We start from the raw sequence: 24,319 nt of genomic DNA, 5'->3' as shown, positions 1-24,319 counted from the left end.
ATCCACTGGGATAAACAAGCCCATTTGGACATTTTCTGTACAGCCAATTAAAAAAGGCTAGATATTATTCCCCAGGAAGTGAATCTACTGGTGCAGAAAGATAGATACTGTATCCTTCTTTGTTTCATCTTCTGATACTAGGCTGATGGGAATGGGAGTGAAAATTTTACAAAGCAGTTCTCTCTGTGTGTTAGAAAACAAGAGCTTTGCAAAGAGGGACAAAAAAAGACCAGAACATAAGAACCCAAGGAAATCTCTAGGACTTGCCCCAACTGAATCTGGTGTGTATGGATTCGCCTGTATATATTGGGAACCACCTGTCTCAGTTTAACAGAAAGCTGCAAAAGCTGTGGTGTCTCTTTAAAATCAAGCAGCAGTAGAAGCTGGGCAATCTGATAGAGGGGGCCATCCTCTGCCTCCTGAATGAACCGAAAGCAGGCAGGTAAACCATAAAAGCAAAAGGGGTTGATTATCAGATTATCAGAGACTGAAAAATCAAAACCATAGATGGTAAAATACAAAAGATGGCAAGGCTCTGATCAACTAGCAAAAGGAGAAAGGGGGTGCAGGATGCTAAAAGGCAAATGGAAAAGAAATAAAAACCCAGATGCTGTTTCTTTGGGTGCTTGAACTATGCTGCTTACTAACACTGTCCATGGTCCTGAAACTACATTTGCAGCAAGGAGAATTGGTGATCCCCTAAGGAGTATCAGCTGCTTCTAATGTTGGACCTGGGCAAAAATGCAAAGATATGTATGTAGACCTTTTTATCACCTGTGAAAATCCATGTTTCTGCTAGGAGGGGGAGAGTCACCTGGGTTCCTGCATTTCTGGCTTTTGGGAATCAGATAGTTTTCAGGGTTCAATGGACTGGATCAAAGCCAAGTTTCTTATTTAGCAGTCAGTTGGAAGGAAAGGTCTCCAATAGCTACTACAAAGGATGATGGCTACTGCATCGGTTTGACTCAGCAGCCTTTTCAGGCCTTGAGTTCAAGAACATATGGGTGCTAGAAGGATCCAAAACAGGTGTAAAAACTGAGCCAAAAAACCAAGACAAAATAGAGATATTCATCCCATTGGTAAACGAGCACATCTGGAGCTTCTTGCTCTTGTCAAAGATGTTTGCAGCTGACTGGGATGCACAATTGTAGACAACAGAATGCTACAAGTAGAGATCTACACAAAGTGGTTGCATTGAAATTACACTAACAGCCCAGTTCTATCCTTCTCCTCTGCCGATGCAGCTGTGCCAGAAAGGTTTGTGCTGCATCCTGCGGGGAGAGGGGCAGATTGGGAGTAACATAGTCTCCCTTCACTTCATATAAGCCCCTCAACTGCCAATGGATCTCTTCAGACCTGTACCAGTTCCTTAGCTGGCTCAAGTCCAAGGAGAGAAAGGGAGTGTGCCAGCTGCTATTGGAGGAGATTTTGGATCAGGAGCTCCACCACCATAAGTGCCTAATAAAGTTGGGCTGTAAGACATCTTCATGCAATCATGACTGTGCCTGATCAATAGGGCTTGTGTATATGCATCTGTGTGAGTGATTATTACATAAATTTTTCTTTATTATACAGGAAAAAATAAAATACACATTTCAAAAAGTAAGAAAGGCAGTTCAGAATGACAGATTTCTTCCTTGGCCAAATATGTGTGACTCAGAAGTCTAATATATGTAATGGCCTGTCTATCTGAGTACTCTCAGTGATTGAAATCTTTATTGTAAATACCATTTTTATTTTATTCCTATGTTGCTTCTTTCAGAGCAAGGTCATTCGAGTGATTAATGTTATGTTTTAGCTATTGACTAAGCACATCTGTAGGTTTTTCAACGGTCAAAATTTGACCCTGCTGATTTGGGCCTTTTGTTTATTTTGTTTTCTATTTGCAAAAGTTATTGGTTTTTCAAAATGGTAATACAATCACACAACAATTATAAACCTAAAAATACACAGATCCAATCTACTTCTATTCCTCCAATCAATCATTTATCCCTTATGAGTTCACCCTGAGTCCCATTAACTTTTTTTTTTTAAAGAAAGAAAAGGGGATTTTAAAAATGGGGGAAAGAGAGAAGGAAGGTGAAAGAGAGTGGTTGGCTAGACCAGGTTTGTAGTCACCGCATAGTTTTGTAACTGCTGCATAATTCCTACATTATTTAAATAGAAAAATTCTTCCAGATCTGATCATCCTTATCTGTGGTCTATGTATTCCATGCAGAGTTTGTTTAAAAAAAATATTCCTAAACCCAACTTGCCTTGTTTCCACCACTCCAGTACTAGAATGCTCCATTGTAAATATTCTGAAACTATATAATTTTATGTAGTTTCACATATTGCAAAAAATGTACTTTGGTTTAACTAGTAGAGAATAAGTAAAAGATGCATCTCAATTTTTCATGCTGTGAAGTTACTAGTTCCATAATGTGCCTACCTTTCCTGTGGCACTGTGAGTTGCTATGAAGATGAAAACATACAGATAAGGGAACTATTCAAAAGAGGGAAAGAGTGTAGGAAAGTCATCCATCTCTATTTTGTGCTATCTCACTCATTTGTTGTCTGCATACAAGTCACCTACAATAGCTTAGACCAGGTTTAGAGTCTTGTAGTTTCTACTGGATCATTCACACACCAAAAGAGATGGTAGAAGTCTTCCAGCTCCATTCTTCTGAAGATTTTTTTTTTAGCATCAGGGGAAGGTTTTCCATTCTTTGGTTGTTTGGCTAAACTGGTGACAACCAGCATTTCAAGAAACTTTTGACAAAGTCCTTCACCAAAGGTTCTTGAAGTCATAGAAGATGAAAAGTGGTAAAAACCAAATCAGATTGTGAAGAGCGCCAAAAGAACCCCTTCAAACACGGTGAATAGACAATGAAATAGTAAATGCAATTAAGTAAAGTGATACTTGTTTAAGACAAAAAAAATCCTAACTTCATATATATGCTGATAGTGTCTGAGTTTTCGGTGACAAACCAAGAAAGAGATCTTGAGGCCATTGTAGATAGCTCAGTGAAAACTTGACTAACAGCCGAATCCTGAACTGCTTGGGGCTGCAGCAGCACCAAGAATGGCTGCTGCCTCATCCTGCTCACTTCAAGCAGCTGCGGACAGCAGCTCGGGAACTTTCATCCCTTCCCCTGGCTAAATGCAGTAGCCCAGCAATGGAGTTACTCAGTTCACCACCAATGAAAAGATTGGCGGTGAATCTAAAGCCTCCATGTTGTGTGGTGAGCCCAACACAGAGGCTTTGGATCCAGTGAAGTGTTGCTCCATCGGTCCTGTCTCCCTCCCTCCCTGCTCCCTCCCCCCGGCACACTTCCCCTGCCACCGCCCCAGAATGACTTCTCCCTGCCCTCCACCCACCCTCCACCCACCTCCCCCCTCCCCAGAACACCTCCCCCATGCTCCCACTTATCTCTCTGCTGCTCAGCAGTCTGTGCAACCACCAAGCAGTGGAAGTCAGGTGCCCGCCTGGTGGTAGCCCAGCCACTGGCAATCGCCTGGCGGTAGGACCTGCAAATGTGCCTTATGGCATGTTTGCACCAGCGTGCACCAGCGGTGAGATCCAGTTGGAAAATCCAACTTTCCTGCACCAATGCATCTGCAATGCAACCTTGAGGCAAGGTAACAAATGTTCCCTTACCTTGAGGAGGCCTCCATGACTGCCTCACCACAGTATGCAGTGCACATCCTGTTGGCACTTCTACATCAGCACTGGAAAGATGGATAGAGTTGGGCCCTCAGTGTGCAGCAGAAGTAAAGGATGCAAATTCCATGAGAAGGGTCAATAGGAAAGAATTAAGAATAAGGCTGCTAATTATAATGCCCCTCTTCCAGTCTATGTCACAGCCACATTTGGAATACTCTGTTCCAGTGATTCTCACACTTTTTGCACCGGGACCCACTTTTTAGAATGAAAATCTATCAGGATCCACTGGAGGTGATGTCATGACCAGAAGTGACATCATCAAGCAGGAAAATTTTTAACAATCCTAGGCTGCAATCCTACCCACACTGATCCAGGAGTAAATCCCATTGACTATCATTGTTAAAAGCATATACAGAGTAGCCTGTTCAAAATACAGGTCTGTAACAGTTCCCCAAATGCAGTCACATACCATAGTAGCATCAAGTCTAATATATTAAAAATAAAATATTGAAATGAATGGGGACCCACCTGAATTTGGCTCGCGACCCACCTCATGGGTCCCGACCCACAGTTTGAGAAACACTGCTCTGTTTGGTTCTGGTCATCACAGTTCAAGAAGGAAATTGTAAAGCTGGAAAAAGTGCAAAAGAGGGCAACAAAAATTATTGGGGGCTGGACTACTTTCCTTATGAGAGACTACAATGATTGCAGCTTTTCAATTTGGAGAAAAGTTGATTAAGGGGAAATGTGATAATATTATTCATGGTGTGGAGAGACTGAATTAGAGATACTTTTTTTCCCCCTCTCACAAGGCTAGCACCAGAGGTCGTGCAAGGCAATTGATTAGTATAAGATTTAGGATGGACAAAAGAGATACATTGTCAGACAGCACAAATTTAGTCTCTGGAATTCATTGCCACAAGATGTGGTGATGGGCACTTGTTTGGACAGCTTTTAAAAGGTATTGGACAAATTTATGGAAGACTGATCTATCAAAAGCTACTAGTCATGGCAGTTGTGTACTATCTCTAGCACAGGGTTAAACTTGTGTTCTTATGCAACTTATTAATACTCTAAGCAGAAATTAGTGTGAAGTTAACAAGTCATTTAGTTTCACAAAGAAAATCCTTCAGAAGATAAGGATAAGCCTCACCACTTGAGGTACAAGTGAATCCAAATTCAACTGCAGGAGTACTGTAGCCTCTAATCAATTCCTAGGATGTTTTGTAAATGACTTTAGTATAATTAGCAATGTGCTTGTTAAAAAAAGAAAGTCCTATTTCTCACAGTGACCTTTCTGTTAATGTACCTATTTAGGATTCATTTAGTATGCTCAGTTAGAAGCAGGGTCATAGTTATTTACCTTATAGAATAGAACTGTGATTTTAAAACAAACATGATTGTGAATGGACACTATTGGTGAAAATTCATTCATGAGCTCCTTTCCTGAGATTAAGGGCTAAACGAGATATGATCATATGGTCTATGGTCATCTCAATTGCATAAAAGTGGCCACAGGAAGGGGGAATTCGGACCAAGGGCACCACTTAAAGAATTTGGCTAAAGCAGTTTGGTCAACACACAGGATTGTATTTTCACAGTGGCATAGCTAACCCATTTGCTGCCCAGTGCAAAGAACATTTTGTAGCCCCCCCCCCCCCCACAATGAAATCAAATTTAATTAATTAAATTGGGCCTTTTTATTTGTTAAAGTGAGTGAGAAATGTTAGTTAATATTTTGAAAAAGCAAGGATGTTGAATGTTAGCACTGGGCCATAAGTTGTATGAATTAAAACTGTGTTATTTATTTATTTATTTATTTATTTATTTATTTATTTATTTATTTGCCTATTTAATTTTTTGTCCCACTTTTCTTCTGAGGGGTATCCAAAGTGGCTTACAACAATTTAAATATGTATACATGTAAAACTGTAAAATGCAATGTAAAAAAGAAGCAAACAATCACAGGCATGATGGATGAACATACAAGCACATAAAATACAATAATCAATAAAGCATAAAAGCATCAATAAAAGCAGCAGGTGTCAGGTGCTACAGAACACTAAAATCAGAAGGCTTGCTGAAATAGAAATATTCTTAGAGATCACTGGAGGCTTCTAAAAAGGGATGAAACCAAAGGGGCCATCTTTCAAACCACCACCCCGCTTACTTCTGTAAGTGACCACAAACCTAAAAGGCATATCTAATGTGTCGATTCCTGTGCCTGTCTACTCAGAAGTAAGTCCCACTATAGTCAATGGAGCTTACTCCCAAGAAAGTGTGTATATACAGTTTGAGAGGTACAGGGGTGACAATCATAAGAGCCAGCAGCTTACCTTTAGGAACTGAATAGAATATGGATTGATGATTTCAAATAAATGATGAGATGATTATTATTACTAAGAGACCAGGGCTGCTCTGGGTGCTATGTGCTGCCCAGTGCTCCCACTTCAGCTTGCCTGCTCCCCTCTTCAGGTTCCTGTGCAGGAAACCCATCACAGGCAGCCAGCCAACCATCTGAGAGCACAATCTTTGCATGCCTACTTGGAAGTAAGTTCCATTATAGTCAATGGGGCTTATTTCCAGGAAAGTGTGCATATGATTGCTGCCTTGGAGCACAATCTGTGCATGCCTACCTGGAAGTAAATCCCATTATAGTCAATGGAGTTTGCTCCCAGGTAAGTGTGCATATGATTGCAACCCTGGTGAGCAACTTAGATTGGGCTGCAGTTGTAGGCACGCATGGATTTAACTGTTGCTCCCCTTCGCCACGCAGGTTTGTGTGCTGGTCCCAGTGCTGTGTGGAAGGTTGCTAGCTTTTCCCTCCCATCCGGACAATGTTTGGAGGGAAAGATTGTGGCACCCAAGCCCACCATGACTGGCGGGGGGGGGCGAGATCAAAGGCAGGGAGAAGGGGGTCAAGGCGAGGGAGAACAGTAGAGGAGCGACATCAAGCAGTTCCCTCTTGGCTGCCAGCCGTGTGCCTGCGGCCGAACCTAGGCTACAATCCTATGCAGTTTCCTGGGAGTAAGCCCCATTGACTATAATGGGACTTACTTCTGAGTAGGAATGCATAGGGCTGGGCTTCTAAGTCTCTCTTCTCCTGTATGCCTCCCTCCCATGTGCCTGTCTGGAGGAGCTCGGTTGTTGCCCCTCACACCCCCCAGCAGGCAGCAGAGATGGAACTTCTTGTGGAGCACTGCTGGGGCTCGACTTCACAGCAGTTGCAGAGGGCAAGCAGCACCAGACCACACAGTCCCTGGCTGCTGCTGCCACCACCGCCACTACCATCATTTCAGCTGCCGGACTGGCTGCTCCGCAGTGCCTGCCCAGTGCCTGCAGTCCAATCTAAGTCGCTGGGGGGGGGGGGAGAAATAGCAGCAAGGAGCAGTGAGTCAACTGTTGCCCCCCACTCTCCTCTTCCCTGCTGTGTGCCTGCAACAGCCTCTCTCCTGTGTGAGTTGCAGCAGCCCGATAGTCACGCGTGGGCATTGTTGCCTGCGCATTGTAGCCCCCCACCCTGTGGCCCACACGTTGTAGCCCCCACCACCCTGTAGCCCGGTGTCTATGCTACCCTGTGCACCCGCTTAGCTATGCTACTCTATTTTCAACATGTTTTGTGTTCATGCTCTGCTTCTCTGAGTAATGAGAAGTTCCCGGAGTTATAGCACAAGCCTGGTTTGGGCTTCCTTTGGAGGAGACAACACTAGATTCTTCTAGTGAATATTCATTTTATTTACAAATTTGAACATTGGATGGAGCATGTTCCAGAAAACCTACATCAACCACATTTATCTTCTGCACCAAATACAAACATCATACCATTTGTGGTAGAACATGTGGTAAAGTGGTAATATGAACTGCCTCAGTGCCTGCTGAGTAAGTAAGGGCACAGTCCAAACCTGCGCTGTAACAGGCAAGGCAGGAGGCTTGCGCTGCATCCAATGCAGGTTTGTGACCAGCAGCGGCTCAGCCAGAGGCAAGGAAAAACTCTTCCCCTTACCCCTCGGTAAGGGCTGCTGGCCCCAATGGGTCTCCTCGGACCTGCACCACATCTGGAGGTGGCGCAAGTCCGAGGAGAATGGAGCGGCTTGAAGCCACTCCATTCTCTGCGGGGACAGGGGTTGGGATCTGTCATAACCGCTGGATCCCAGCCCCGCCTCTGGTTCTCCGTGCGGCAGCCCCAGGGCTGCCCATCGCCGTCCTTCTACCGCCCTTCCCCTGCCCAGGAATGCCTCTCTCCCTTCTCCTCCCTGCCCCCATGCCTACTTTTGCTGCTTGTGTCGGCACAGGCGCGCCAACACAAGCGGCTACTGGGAAGCCGGCATGGAGGCTTATGTCAGCCTCTGTGCGTCAGCGCATCTAGATGCGCCGACACGGCTTCCTCGTCAGTAGGTGCCGTGGGACTTGGGCTGGCCCTAGTTAGGATTGCGCCCTAAAGAATAGATATTTCTAGTTATGTAAACATTAAACATGGGATAAGTATTTACAGCGAAAAAGTTACTGGATGAAACAGCTTCACGGCAGTCAAATTTACTCAACAGCATGTTAGTGAAGATACGATTATATCATTAGATACCTTCTTATAATATTTCTGGAGCAGGATGGAGCTAGCTGCATAATGGGAACCAAATGAATATGGCACATATTTTATAATCCCTCAGGTTAATAACTGGTGGTATTTAAATAAATTGGCCTTAAATTGAAGCCAGTAAGCAATTACTAATACAGAATATAAACACCTGTTCTTTTCATGCAAAGAAACATATCCTGTAGCAAGAGTGGGAGGTTGGTTAACAGTTAATGGTTACAATCTAGATCGGTTTATCTGCTTTCGCTACTAGGGAATATACACTCCACATTTGCTGGCAATTTTCTTTTTTGTCTTTTCTCTTGCATTGGAAGCCCTGGGCCTGATGGATCTTATCAAGGCAATGGACATTGATGAACCCATTTCACATTAGTGCAGTGCTGCATGGCTTGGGAAAGAGGCAGTATTTCTGCCAGTGTATATCTAAAAAATATTGATTATCATCAGCACTGTGTGGATTCCACAATTTAAGAGAAGTACAGAAAAAGAACAGACTGGAGTATAGTTCCAAAAAAATCCAGCTCCTCTGAAATCTCAGTTTGTATTGTCAATGAACTCAGCAAGTTTCTAGTCCATATGACAGCAAATACAATCACCCCATGAGTTAGGGGCAGTTGATTTGCACAAATCCAACTTTATGCAGTTAGCAAACAAATAACAAAAACCGAAACAGTTTAAATAGTACAGATGATTCTGCCCATCATTCCGTTTTCAGGCGGGACTCTGTATCTGTGGGGTGTCCATTCCAGCCCTCACCCCTGTGGATACAGAAAGAGCAGTTATGGGGGAAACAGTTAACTCCCTGCTTCCTGTTAGCATCAATCTAGTTTTTAAGTCTGCCTGTGAGCATCATTGTAAGCTTGAATGCTTTTGGTAACCTGTAGAAGTAAGAATGCTGTCACCCAGTAAGCATTTCAACAACGTTAATGGGCATGTAGGATCCCCCCCCCCCGGATCCGCAGAAAACTGTATCAGCAGATACAGTATCCACAGATAGAGGGGCCCACCTGTACTAAATACCTTCCCGAGAAGCTGTTGCTGAAATAATTTGTTACTTTTTAAGGGGATAAAAGACTTGGCTGTTTTGCTGCACTAACTAACATGACTACCACTCTGAATATTGTGTATTGTATTAATTATTGCATTTATATTCTGCCTTTCTTCCATCATGGATCTCAGGGTGGTGTACCTGTTCTTTCCAGGTGGTCTAAACTTAGACCCAGGACCCAATCCTATCCTACTTTCCAGCTACAATGCGCCTGCAATGCAGTCCTAAGGTAAGGAAATAAATGTTCCCTTACCTCAACAAGGCCTCCATGACTGCCCCCCGACCACAGGATGCAGTGCAGACCCTGTTGAAATGGCTGCATCCAAGCTGGAATGTTGGGTAGGTTTGGACCCCACTTAGCTTCAGCTAAAGTGATTCTAATGTGTCCTCAGAACATGCCCTGAACAGGATTTCTAATGGTTATAGAATGGGACAGCACTAAACTTATCTCTTAATTCCTTCCTAATGGCTAGGAAAAGCCAAATAAATTTTGGCCAATGGGCAAGTCATGCAACTTGATTTAGACTGTACCATTTGTAGAGGCTGTATAGCTTAGATTTTTGTCATGCAGAATTGTTTTATTTATGTGTTTGCTACCTGCAGAGTACACACAGCCCTGATTATATGACTGACTAGACAGCCTGTGTTGCCAGGTTTAGTATCCTTTGAAGTTATCCGTCAAAGACTTATATTTAGATAAACGGCAAAACTTATTGTATTTGCAATTAAAAGAGACCAAGCTTAACACTCACATAAAGCCTTGGTAATTAGTATACAGATTAATATGGGGGAAACAGCACCAGTTTAGCACTCTTTTCAAGCAAAACTGAAAGAATTGAGTACGTAATCGAACAGCATGTGAATATTAATGCACAAAATCCTCAGAGTCCCTACCTCCCTGATGCAATTATTTTCTATTCACATTAATTGTTCCTAACAGATGACATTAATGACTTTGAGTTAAAGTGTGTGCAAGAAAGGGCTTTGCCAGATCAATGCTGTTTAGAAGTAGAGTCACTTTTATAATCATTTACCCAGGCTGTAGCAACTGCTAAATAAAATAAAGTTAACCTGTTGATTGCTTGGTAAATGTTACCCTAATCTCTTTTGTGGTGTTAGGCAGCTGTAACAATCATGATAGAAAAAAATACTATGCATTTCTCCTCCTGTGAATTTGTCATCATTGTATATAAAACTGTGATAAGTGATCAACATCATAAGCAAGAAAAAGTGCCCCTTCTTTTTTGTGAATAATCAACTCTTTTTTCCTAACGTAAGCCCTGAACTCAGTAAAGAAAGAAATTAGGACAAAAGTTGTTTTACCTCAGGGGTCCTTTTCCTCCCTTGAAATGTAACTGCGGATTTTTAAAATTGCTGATCTTCTATGTGCTTGTCAAATGTTTATGCTTTGGTCATTCCATTACTTCCCCCCCAGAAACTTCATTCACGCATCTTAGATCTTTCGTCTGGGGATTTCCTTTCAGAGGTCGAGAAGAACAGAAGTTTGATACCATCGCAAAGTGCTGATGTTCAGGTTCATGTGAGTTTTCTTGCATTTCATTTCTTCATTTAGCACAGCTCTTATCTCTCCATGAAGTATGATTTAATGGGTGGTCCACTAAAGCTCATCCTTGAACTAAAACAGAGTGGAAGGAGAGATAACAACATTTTCTTCCCTTTTCTGAAGTTCAATATCATGTCCCTGGCTGATATAGGAAGGAAAAAAGTGCCACTCTGCAAAAAGGCATAAATCTTGGCAGTGTCCCCAAGATACCTTTTTGGGTATTGATTACATCTCAAAGTTTCTGAGAAATGGTCAAGGAGCTTTTTATTAAAGCTGGTGCACCGTATTATTCATCCTAGTTTTATGATATATTATGTATGAACTTTTAAAAATTCATGGGCTCTGCATTTTTTTTTTCTTTTTCAGATGGGCTTAGCTTTGTGCTTATTTGGCAAAACTTTAACTAGTATGGCTTTCCTGTTTCTTTGAAAAAGCAAAACGTAGCTCAGAAAACAAAAGTTGCATAAAGGCAGAAATAAAGCAAATGAGGAGAACACGTACTATTTATGCTTAAGTACAAAAGTGTCAACAAAAATTTAATTTGCTATGCTGTGATAAAATACATCTAAATGGAGGAAGAGCCATTGTTTCCAAGGTTCAGAAAGATGTTAATGACCTATTGTGAAATCTGTAATTTTGCCTTCAGGTTAGATTATTCTAACTACCCAGTTTAAGCTTGGCAATAGCTTCATTCAGACAATTGTCTTTCCTTCCAACTAACAATTACATGTTTAAATTATAATCCTGAAGCAGCTTTTGTACTCTAATTTTATTAAAGTTGATGGCTTAAAGCCAATGATTAGAAAAAAAAAAATTCCAGTAATGAAATGCAAATTAATAAGCCAATGAACAAATTAAATATATGTAATTAATGTACCACCCGGGTAATCTTTGGGATCTTTTAAAAGAAATTTAAGGAAACGTTTAGGATGCACTTAGGAGAAAAATTCAATAAAATGCTACTGATGCCATTTAAAACCTGCAATTTACGAAGATGTCCACTGATGCATGAGAATATTGTTCCAAGGTTCATCACTTGTCTTTCCCATTTACACATTATCTTACCTTGTGTAGTCATTCATCTGGTTTTTTTTTCCCATTCCATTCTGGAATATTAGGAACTTGGTTCTCTATTTCAAGTCTACAAAAGAAGATGAAAATATTGCGTGTCTCCACAATAGCAGAAGATGGGGGTGGCACATAGAAAAATTCAGCTTTAGCATTAGTCTGTGTTCAGTGCACATTGTATTATGCTTCTATGCATATACTGAATATGCATGCCATGCTGCCCTGAGACTCAAACTTCATATATCATGTAGAACTTGACTTCTTGGGATTCAGAGCCTTTATTTTTAATTGATTTCTTTTTTTTAAAATAAAGTGCCTGCAAAACATTCCTCTATAAGTCTCCCTGATTTCAAAGGGACTTGGTATCCAAGTAAATCTGGTTATGCAAGAGAACTCTCACAATTTTGGGAAAAATATGCTTCTGGTGCACTCTGCACCGAGGAATTCAATACATCGACCAAGGAAATTCACATTCAGTGCTCTGAAAAGATTTTATGATCCACTTCAGTGGTTCCCAAACTTACTAGGGTCATGGTGCCCCTCCAGCCTTTTCTTCCCAACTCATCCGGGTGCTGTCATCTTGAATCTCATGGGATCTTGTGAGATTCAAGATTGCGGCACACAAATTCTCAAAATCCAAGATGGCGGCCCCTGGGAAAGCCGGTAGGAGGGGTGACCAGGGACATCCTGCTGCAGCCCTGTGAGTGTGTTGCAGCATCCTAAGGCACCATGGCACACAGTTTGGGAACCACTGATCTAGATGCTTGTAATGTATTATACCCTTTTAGACAGGCACGAGTTAAAAGAAGGAAGAGCAAAAGCGAGAGGTTGCTGCTGAGCTGAGTTTCTTCCTCAGCCAGCCATTGAAATGGAAAAAAAAGCAAATAGCGGGAGGCCTCTGGAATCACGCAAAAGAAGGAGGCTGTAAAAGGTAGGGAAAGTGCTTACAAGGTTCAATCAGGAGAAGAAACTGTCAGTCCTAATCTGCTGGGTAGACATTGTCTCACTATGTAGCTGGAAGCTGGGCTGCTTAGTTTCAGGTTCCAAAAAAAGAAATGCAGCAAAAAAGGCGCTACTTTACAACCCAATTCTATTCTCCTCCCTCTGCTGATGCAGCGATGTCAAAATGGCTACCATTGCATCCTGCAGGTGCAGAGGTCTCCTCTGGGTAAGCCTTCGCAGCACAAACGTGTCTCCTCAGACCTGTGCTATTGAATTCACTGGCACAGGTTCATGTGGACCAGTGTTGCAGGATTGGGTCAGCAGCTGCCAACAAATCCACTCTGTGACCACTCCATTTCAACCTCCCCACCCCCATTGCTGCCTTGTACCATCAACCCCACTCTCCCCCCACACTGTCCTGCCTCTCCTTACATTTTACCTGCCTCAGTGGGTCCAGAGTATTCCTGCACAGGATGGCTCTGACCTTCCTGCTAGTACTCCTGCTGCTCACTACTCTGCACACTGTGGAGTGGTTATTATGACTACCATAAGGCAGTCACCAGCAGTGGAATGCACATTCTGCTGTTGGCTGGTCCAGATAGGATTGGGCCATTAAACAAGGACGGTAACTCCTCTGAGGCTGAGGGCAGCTACCAGAGCAAGAGACTTCCAGGGTGTGGGACAGCCTTGCAAAAGCAAGTAGAGGTGGTGACTCAGTATCCACTGATTTGGTATTCACTGGTTTGACTCACCACTGATACCAGGATCCACATTTAAATGCCATGTAATAAGGGAAAAAAGCACCAAAATCTTTGTGCTGTTAAACTGCACCAGTCACAAACTTCTCGGGCTTAAAGATAGCTTTAAAAACCCACTTCTGGGTTTCTTGCTCCTCCATTGTTGCCCCAGAATGCATCGGTATAGACACTATATCACATTCAGCCGCTAGATTGGGTGAGTAATGGAATCTTAGGAATGAAATTATTCCATTAGAAGCAACTGAGGAGCAAGAAACCTGGAAGTGGGTCTTTAAAGCTATTTTTCCATTGATTTGGTATCCACTGATTTTTTTTTTATTGGAATCCCAGTGGATAATGAGGTACAGACAGTAGTATGAAGACTGAGGGTCAAAGAAATGCCAGGGTTTGTGCTGCACTCATGCTCAGGCTGGTGGTGGCAGAAGCTTCTTGACAAAGGAAACTGAAAAGACTGCCCAGGTGGTTACACAATCGAACTTGTGCTTGCCACAAAATTATATCAGGAGTGCGTGCCCAAATTGACAAGAGCTTAGAGGGAAAGGAGACGTGTGGATGCTCCATGGTGCAACAACTTTCCTTCCCCTTAATGTCCCTTGATTAGCATGACCTCTTCTAAAAGTTCAGCTTTACCTCACTCCCTCCAGTGCAAGGTCTTGCCTAGTTCCTAAGGTTATCAGCCAGTAACCAAAATGGAGTTAAGACAGACCACACATGTGTTGGAAAAAGGGGACACTGGCGACAGCAGACTTCCCCTTTAAATCTTATTTCTCTGTGTCCTCCTCTTTCCCTTCTGCTCTTTCTTAGTCTCTGGCATTTGTTTACCGTATTATGGCACCAACCACTCTGCCTTTCTGAATCTCATGCTCATTCATTTCTTCATTTCCTCTGGAACTGCTGTTTCCTCATCCAGAAATCAGTCGGCCTCTATTATCCTCCCCATCTCAAAATGAGCATGAACCCATTCTCCGAAATGAGGCATACGAGATATGTAATTTTCCCACACTTGCTATAAGGATGGAAATTCATGTTTAGGCACTTGGCATGCTGAGCATTTTCTTCCCATGTGCAACCATGAGAAAACTGGGTGCCCATGATCTGCAGATGGATAGATCATCCATCTAGTCACTTGTGATTATGACTCTTAGGGAGAAGGGATGAAATCTGCCTTCAAAACTTGATCCCATTGAATTGAAGAAAGAAAACCCACTTGCACAAGATATTGCATGTGAAGTTCTGCATTGGTGTCTTAATAAGAGGGAACATAATAAGCACCCACCTGTGCATTGCTTGGTTTTTAAAGAACTCTGGCTTTGATGTTAATGAATTCACTGCAAAAGTGTCAGAGAAATATAATCTTATTATTGATACCTTATGCAATGTGCCTGATTCTGTTTAGTAGACTGGCAAAATATTGATGCAGGCTCTGATTGTTCAGGAACATCTGGTCTTGTTAGGAAGCAGACTGCTCACCTGGAAAGAAATTAAACCATTCTACAAACTTGCACAATGGTTTAATATTTTAACTAAAGCATCTGTCTCTTTTCTTCATTATTCTCTTCCTCATAGCTGGTGTTTAGTCGCAGCAGCTGAGATTGCTTTTGGAGAGGACTGATAACCACACAAGTACCAAAGGCAGCCATAAAGTGTCAATAAATAGCATAAGGAGGAAGCTTCAGCTGTCCCGCAGTGACACAAAGATGGATTGTCCTGCATCAGAGCGTTTCTTAGACAAAGCTTTGGACCAGATAGGAAACCAAAATTAGACTGTAATGGAGAGATTCCATTCTCTGTGGATATTCTAGTTGGGACACTAAATTAATTTACCTTGTCCACTTTGTAAGGCCTCATCTGTTATATCGTGGGGATATAGTGCAGTTGTCAAGATGTTCTTGTACAGGTTTAACTTTTTTTTCCAGTATCTTTTTGGAGCACATTTCTAATAAACACAGCATATTTCAAGGAAGCTGTCATTGAAAGGCCAGCTTGGATACCAGGGTGTGCATAATTAAAAAACAAAAACAAACCCAATCAATGATAATAACTGGCAAGCATTTAGATACTTTAATCTCATGAGGAGAAAAAATTAGCGTTGTGGTTTTAATATTTGTTTGTAATTACCCTGGATTTGTATAAACACTAACAACTAATGTGGGTAGCTTTTTTTAATGTAAAAAAATGATATGGGCTTTAACCCATAAAATAGTTTCAACCATTTTTCATGTTTTAGGAATGCCAGCAGAATATGAGATCTGGAGTACCTGCCTTGAAATGCCAGAGTCAATTAAATATGACAGGGCCTAGTCGAGTTTATCCTCGAAGCAGCTGCAGCAGCAGTGAGCTCTCTCTGTCAAGTGCCTGCAGTGAATATTCCAGCGGCTCCTCCTGCACCTGGAACGATGGCAAGGCCTGTGGCAAAAGGGTAAGGAAAGGCAGTAGCTTGCATTTGTTAGCACAGATTCATCTCAAAGAAGACTGAGATACAGGCAACATTCCCTTTATTTGACTGCAGAAATAGTGAAAGGGGAAAGAAGAATCTCTACAGCACACAGTACTCTTGAAGGAATATTGGGTCCTAAAATGCTAGAGAGACAGTGGAAGCATTTAATGCTTTCCACTTGTCAATAAGATGCTTGTAAAGGAAAGCCCTAGGATAATACTAGAGAAAAGTGGTTTTCTACAATAGGGTTGCACGCTAAGTTGGCATGGAAGAAGTTCCACTGGTGCAGGGGGGGAATTTGACTGATCCTCCCTTCCTGCAGAAGCTGCCTGAACCACATGCCGTCCTGTTCCAGAGACCTGGCCCAACTTCAGAAGCCTAACTTTAAGGGGCAACAGAGGGGAAATTCAGAGAAAATGGCCTCTCTCTACTTGGTGAACAGGGCACTGGTTCCAGCTTTGGTGGCTTCAGTTTCTATATTGGTCATAACTTCAAAATTAGGTAGTCAGCAAAGCATCTCACATGGGAAGTTTATGGTACACGTGTTGGCAGAGCATCACTGATGATAGCGGTTATGTGACCAGGCTAGTTGCAGCATTGCTGGAAGGGAAGAATGTTTCTATCCTATGCCAGTGTTCGTTTAAATACATATATAAATTCTGAACGTCATCCTATGCTTTTATTTTAGGAGCCTCATGTAACTATTTAAAGAAAAAATATAAGACTAGACATAGGTAATACATAGGTAATAGTTCCTAGAATGTAGGAGGCTTTAGTTTTATCATAGGAAAAAATTGGAAAGTTTTCTGTTTCCCAGTTTTAATTAAATCTATAACAGCTCTTCTCAGAGCCTACTAACAAAGGACATAGGAGTTGTCCTGAAAATTGTACAAATTAATATGAATATATATTTTGTATATTGTGAATTTTATATAATGATGCTGCATTTTGCCATACAATTAAATAAAATAAATCAAATTTATTAGGTTGATTTATTATCCTGGAACCTGGATAACAGCAAACCAGAAAGCAGCACTTTTGTTTGAGTAATTTGGGAAGCAGGGGCTTGGAGTCTTCTTGTGCTGGCTCTAAAACCCTGAACTTCTTGTTAAGGATTGACCATAACTCTTTTCAGGTGTGAAGACAAACCACAAAGGGGAAATAGTGATAAGAAAATTTCATAAGATTTGTCACTAACTATTGGCAAGGATGCAGAGAACTCTGATGTACTTGTCGTGGAAGAGACATTTATTAAAGGGATGCAGGTTAGCATGTTAGAGGGGGGAAAGGTGACCTTGAGGTAGTGGTACTTGCCACTAGCTTATCAATTGAAATGAAAAACCTAATCTTCTTACTATTGTTTACTAATTTTGGGGTAGTAATCTCTCTCTCTCTCTCTCTCTCTCTCTCTCTCTCTCTCTCTCTCTCTCTCTCTCTCTCTCTCTCTCCACCCACCCCCCTCCTCCCCAACCAGTCATCAGTAAGCTGGGATAAAAGAATAAGTATTGGTTCCTCACTCCCCAGCAACCTTTCTAGTCCTGTTGATGATCTACCTCCAACTCGTATCAAGGAAAACCACATTTTAGAAGGACTAAAGAAGCTCCAAAAGCGAAAAATATTACTTGAACCACCACCATCTGTAATGTCTAAATGGGGATACAAAGATTGCATGGATTCTAATGAAGGAATCTATTCCCCTGGAATTAAGTGCAGCAGTCATAAAGAGCAGGAAAATTGCATGCCAGAGGAAATAGGGGCCATTTGCATTGAGCACCGGAAAACCTTCATGTACGATTCAGATTCGCATGAGGATGCAGATGATGAGTCTTCATCTTTAGCACTGCTGTATGAAGGACCCAGCAAAGATTGTAGGCACTACTGTAATAAATTAACCCACAGTGTTTCTGACAGCCTATTTGGTTGGGAGCCTGATCAAAAACCTTTACTGGAAAGAGGTTCTTATTTTAATTCAAAGGAAAGACCTGAAAAACTGACTAGTTTTGTCAACGAATTTCAGTCGGAAGCAAAATCCTGCACAAACGCAAAGCTGCCTGTGTTACAGATTGATAAAAGTCTTTCTAATGTAGGCTGGAGGGACCTTAATTTACACCTTTCAGATACTGATGACAATGAAATCTTGGACGAATTGCACATTGAAAGTGGTGATGAAAAAAGCCCGTCAGATTTGTCATTAACTCCTTTTGTTGACAAGTGCGTGGAGAGCTCCGATATGCAAGTAACAATGGAAAATTCCCAGGTTGTAGCTTCTGAAAAAGAAAGAAATCAGGTTCTTCCTCATCCAGATAGTAGGCCAAAGCCATCTAATTTTGTTAAGGAACAAAAAGTTATAAAGAAAACTTCTTCAGAAGAATGCATTACTGTAATATTTGATGCTGAAGATGGCAAGCCTATTGAATTCAGCTCACATCAAATGGGAATTGTAACTGTAACTAGAAATGAAATTTCAGTCGACCACCCATACACTAGGCCCAGTTCTGAATACACTGAATGTTTACCTCAGGGAATAGCTACTTTGCAGAAAGCAACTGATGTTCAGAACTACAGTATTTTGCAGACATCTGATCATGAAATGGAGAGGACAACTCTCCAGGATGATCTAGGGAATGAACATTCAATTGTCCCTGCTATGTGCAACAATGAATCTACTGTACACTTTGAAAGACCTGTGTGCCAGAACACCACACAGCAAAAGCTAATAAAGTCAGTTTGTAATATTTCTCCTAAGGCCAGCTCTCCATCTTGTTTGCAGGCAAGTATTAATCAGAAACAAAAATTGACTAAAATTCCCAGCAGAGGTAAGTTTTCACCACAGAAAACAAAAGATGCCACTGCAGCCGCTTCACACGGCCCTTTGAACCTGGAGAAATCTCCAGTGTCACCTGTAAAATGTTCGCGATTCAAAAAGGTGCAAAGTCCTACTCAGAATCCTGATTCCAAAGAAGACCTGCCTATTCCAAAAGCCCAAGCCCACCCTCTGCAAAATTCTAAAATTCTGAGCAGAACAGAATGGCCCAAGAGTCAACTCCCAGAATCAAATTCATTGCCTCAGCATCTTATAGAGTCCATTGACTGTGGAGAACCTCCAACTAGAGATGTTTGTTGTGATTTCCCTAGAGAACCCAGATCTCCATCACCCCCTCCGCCTCCAGGCAGGTCAGCATCACTGTTGGTAAGGCCAAACTATGAACATTCATCACCCACACCTGGTAAGCCAAGAGGAAGTTCTCCAAGTGAGACCGTGAAACCTGTAGTTAAGTTGTCACCTCTGAAAGGAGTGTCAAAGTCCATTTTTCATAATGTCATTATGCATGAAATGCAAACCAACAAACTACTTGCAACAGCTAAAGTTGAATTAAATCATTTGCATGAAAATGGAGGGAAGATTATACAAAGTAAATTCACATCAGAACACCCCCCTGGAATGTGCCAAGCCATTGCCAACCTTTGCATGAAGAAAATGTCTCCTAAAACCTCAAACCAATCAGAATCCTGCAATAATCAAGAACTTTGTAATTCTAAGGATGTCCCCTCTGCTTGCATGTCACAAAACATGAATTCATTTCAAAATAGATCACTGTCTAAGGACACTGAGGTACCTCAGAAACATAAGAACCTCAGCAGTTTCCCCCCATCACCAGATGGTCATACGGCAATAACTGGTGAGCCTTTACTGCCTCAGACTAACCGTTCTCCATTACCAGTATTGTCTCAGGGCGGTGACACTCCAGACAAGGGGCTGAAACCTCATTTGCCAAAAGGGCTTAAATTGCTCATAAAATCACCTCAGCTCCTCAGAAAGAGCTCAACCATACCAGGGAAACAGGAAAAAGATAGTATGAATGCAGCATCCAAAAGTTGTGTGAATTCCAAAAAATGCAGACAAAGTGAAACCTTATCTCAAACTGTCGCAAATATAGCCAACACTGACTTGAGGGATGTTGAGAAAGAAACAAAAGAATGTTTTGTTAAGGAGCTTGAAATAGATAAAGCTTCTTCTGTTTCACCCGAAACGTGCAGCGTAATGTATCAAGGAGATGGTTTAGATAACAGATTGGTTAAGCGGTCTTTTTCTTCAAGTAATAAGACATACTTGAAACCAGCCCTTGGTATGAATGGAGCAAAGGCCCGTAGTCAAAGTTTCAGTATTCACATGGGAGAAAAATCACCCCTACCTTCAGCAGAAGCATTAGGAAAAGTTCGTACTCAAATTATAACTAATACATCTGAAAGAGGGAATTCTTTAACCAGGCAAAACTCTACAGTGGAGGGATTTCAAATCAAGGTTATTCCTGGATCTGCAATGGTATCAGATTCCATTTCAAGCACAGCAAAAGTTCTAGAGAACTCCTATTCTAGGCAAGGTTCTTGCGGAAGCATGAGCAGTTCTAACAGTCAAGTTGGTAGCCCAAGCAAACCACCATTTAGGTTGTCTCCTAAAGGTGATTCATTTTACAGCATTTCAAAAAATGAGGGCAACAAATCACCATCTCAGAGAGATGTCCAAAGTAGATCTGTCCATGATGAAAGAGGCAGCAACCTTTCAAAACATCAGCCATTAAGCAAAAAAAGTGTCACACAAGCAGAAATGGCATTGGAGTCATCAACTAGTATTTCATCAGAACAAATATTGCCACTTCAGAGGAATCGGGACAGCACAGAATGTTCTCATAAACATGAAAGAAGCCAGGCGGTCTTGGAAGAAACCTGCACGAATGCATCCGAAGCCTCAGAGAAGGTTTTGACTCCTTCTGTTTTGCAACCCACTATAGAAGAAAAAGTCATGTTGTGCATCCAGGAAAATATGCAGAAGGGCCAAGGGCAGAGTAAATATCCAACCGCTGAGATGAAACCAAAGAGTGGAGGCCCTTCTCTGGCTAGCTGGTTTGGTTTTCGTAGGAGTAAGCTCCCAGCCTTGAATGGTAGAAAAACTGACATTTCTAAAGCAAAAACAGAAAAGAAAGAAGCAAAGAGCTCAGGTTTTGGGAGCAAGCAAACAAAATCAGAGAAAAGAAAAGACAAAAAGAAAACTGAATCGCACTGTGAAGCGGAAAACGAACTAAATAAGAAAACTTTGAATGGTGGCATTTTAGACAGTGTTCCCAAAGGGAAAAAAAATGCAAAAGCCACACAAAATAACTTCAGCCAAACTAGGTGTGAACAAAAGAATGGCTCAGTCACCATGTGCTCTGGAAAAGACAACTTTATGAAAGAGCTTTTACACAGGTAAGTACTTGGAGATGTTTAGATTCAGCTGTGTAGATATGAACAGATCTGTGAATTCCATCCCTTCAACTTCCAGTCTTAGATTTTTGGAGAAGAAAATCATAAAGAACTCTGTTTTCATGTGCTGCAAGAAACCAAGTACTTGCGTAAGCAGACTGTCAGTGCAATCATAACTTGCGCTGGAAGAGGCAGGCCTGCGCTGTATCCAGCGCAAGTTTGGAGCTGTCTGAGGTTTGGCCCAAGGCAAGAGGAAACTTTCCCCCTTACCCTGGGGAGAGCCACAGCAGCCCCCATGTGTCTACTCTGATCTGCGCTGCCTGATGAGGTGGTGCAAATCCGAGCAGCCTGGGATTGCTCTGGGCCACTCGGGAACAGGGCTAGGATCTGGCATAACTGATGGATCCTGGCCCTGCCTGCCATTCCCCGTCTACCCGCCCCTTGGAACACCCGCAGCCTGCCTTCCCCCCACCACTATGCACCTCTCACCTGCCTCCTCCTTGCTCTCCCCACACACTCCCAGAGCTCTGCGCTGGCCAAGGTCAGCTGGCACTAACTCACCTCTTCCTGGGATCCATGTCAGCACAGGGAGGCCATTGCACATCTGTGCACTGACCTATCTCCCCTCAGAGTGGTGCAAAAGTACTTTATGGCTCTTTCGCAAAACTCTTCAAATGGAGGGTTGGGATTGCGCCCTGTGTTTATTTGGAAAGCAAAAAAGGAAACACCATTCCTTCTCACCCCATTTATCATAGTAAATTTTAGGCTTTGTCAACTCCTGCTGAGATTTCAAAACACCTTGCTTGCAACAAACATGCAACAGGAACCCTTCCCCTCTGCCCCAAACCTGGCACCAGCCCATTCAACTGCACCTGCAGGTCTCCACCTCCAGGATCTCCTCTTGAAAAAGAAGAGCTTTTCTCATGGTCTTAGATCAGTGTTTAGCAGCATTAGTTTTTTTCAAGTGATTTGTAATAACTGGAAACATAATGGCCATCCTGTGGTAATTTTACTGTGCTCTTCTGAGCACCAGCAAACAATTGGAGCAGTGACATGGTGCTGCTTTTGGAGGACTGAACTATTTCAGATTGCTGGTGGGAGAATCCCATGTTTGAATGGCCACCTAGGTTAAAAAAAGACAACAGCAATAGCAACTGGCATGCAAAATTCAAGCCTAGCTTTTGCCTTAACACACTAGCTTGGTATGAACAGTGTGATCTTCAGAATATGGGAGTGCATTCAAATGTGCAGCTTTCACCACAAACTCTCACAATCTGGAATGGCATAGCCTAGTAAAAGCTTCAGCACGACTGCTCTGATCATTTGTATCTGTTCTTTGTTAACCAGATCAGTGGTGTCTGAAATTAAAGAACAGTATGGTCTTTTAAGAACTAATGCAAATTTTAGTCCATAGAAGTCCTTTCTTTTAAAAAGAAAGGAAAAAAATGTATAAAATGCAATAGAAAAAATGCAGCAGTTATACTTTTTATTTTATGTATCCTCAATTTGCCAATCATGTTGTTAGTTAAATATATACAGTAACTAGCCAGAATCAATTTATAGTTTCCTTAAGCTTAGACCACAAAGACCCCCAGCAATGATTATACAGTGTTTTCCAATTTGCCCCACAGTCATTGAAAATTTAAAATACATCATTATATGTGAAAGACTAAATTGATACAGTACCCAAAATTGCAAGTGACAGATTTGATCAAGGCTAGTTAGCAGCATTTATCACTCAAAGGTCTACAGGGAGAAAGATACAGAGAGGTTATGTTAAACATTAAAGGAGTGGGAAAAGTAGAGTGATTGAAGAAGGGCAATGTAATTTATCAGAGGAATCACTTTCTACCTGCAGAGTTGATAAGAAAGCAACCCAGCAGACAGAAAGTGGATCAAATAATGTTTCCTACAGGAGCATGTCGAAGGGCAGTTCCCAAGGCTCTTCTCTTCCTGGCAACTCTATCAGCAGTCAAGGAATCCAGAAGAAAAACGGCAAAACTAAGGCTGATATGGAAATACCAAATGAGACACTGGTAAGTAGTAAGGCATGCTTGTTGCCTCCAGAATTTCCTTTTTTCCTTTGTTGTTACTGCAGGAGCACAAGTCATATTCCTGTCACAGCTGGGGAGCGATGGATTAATGTCAGCGTCTGATGGGCTGATTTGGGAATCCGATTACACTAATGGTCACAGCCATATTTCTGAATGTACTCTGTCTGTTGTATAATAACTGTGCTGGCTCCCTGTGTGCTTCCAAGCCTAATTTAGGGTGCTGGTTTTAGCCTTTTAATCTCTTCATGACTGACATCCCCTAGAGACCACCTACATACCCCAGAGACCACCTCTGCCTGTATCTTTTGTGCTCTGTCAAACAAGCCTTCCTTCATTCTCTTTCACTGCAGTGGCCAGATATTCTACAGCCAGGGCTTTCACTCTAGTGGTCTTGATGTTTGCAATGATCTTCTGCCTAAATCAAGATGGTGTAACTCCTTTTCTGGTTAAGCCTTTCGTGTTTATTTAATTCCAGTGGACTTTCAGACATTTTAAAGAGTAGCCAGTGCCAATACATAGTTCCCTTTTGTTGTGGTCATCATCATGTTTGTTTTGTTATGTGGAGTTATTTTGGTTGTTTTTATTCTGTGATTTTAATTTATTTTTTTAATGTTCTGTAGGCCACTTTGCGCTTATGGAAAGGGTGCCTATATATGTTTTAATTTTAAAAAGTCCTGTCTCTTTGGTAGAGGGGTGTAATAGATATATAGATATATAGGGTGACCCAAAGTAGGTGGACAGTAAATGATAACATTTATTCCACCTACTGTCCACCTACTTTTGGGTCATTCTGTGTGTGTGTGTGTGTGTGTGTGTGTGTGCGTGCGCACAGAAGAGTAAATAATACAAGTCTTTTTGTCATCTTTTTTGGATAACATAAACTGATCCAGTCAGTGGATAAATAGTCATGTTCCTCGATCAGTTTCGCTTTGAATGTTTAGAACACATTAGGAGTTTCTATACATTTATA

General features: G+C 41.9%; 1 protein-coding gene across 2 annotated transcripts in view; it reads left to right on the top strand.

Moving 5' to 3' along the window:
- NCKAP5 (NCK associated protein 5) overlaps positions 1-24,319 on the top strand; it is a 370,314-nt gene that overhangs the window by 241,170 nt on the left and 104,825 nt on the right. For both annotated transcript variants that reach the window (XM_066633011.1, XM_066633012.1), the window contains exons 8-11: positions 10,721-10,825; positions 15,845-16,036; positions 17,529-21,298; positions 23,154-23,331. In XM_066633011.1, coding sequence (XP_066489108.1) covers positions 10,721-10,825; positions 15,845-16,036; positions 17,529-21,298; positions 23,154-23,331 — 4,245 coding nt within the window. The remainder of the gene's footprint in view (positions 1-10,720; positions 10,826-15,844; positions 16,037-17,528; positions 21,299-23,153; positions 23,332-24,319) is intronic.

Source organism: Tiliqua scincoides, chromosome 1 (assembly GCF_035046505.1).
Source record: "Tiliqua scincoides isolate rTilSci1 chromosome 1, rTilSci1.hap2, whole genome shotgun sequence".
Lineage (NCBI taxonomy): Eukaryota > Metazoa > Chordata > Lepidosauria > Squamata > Scincidae > Tiliqua > Tiliqua scincoides.
Note: the sequence above shows the minus strand (reverse complement) of the source record. Positions and strands in the feature narration are given on the sequence as shown.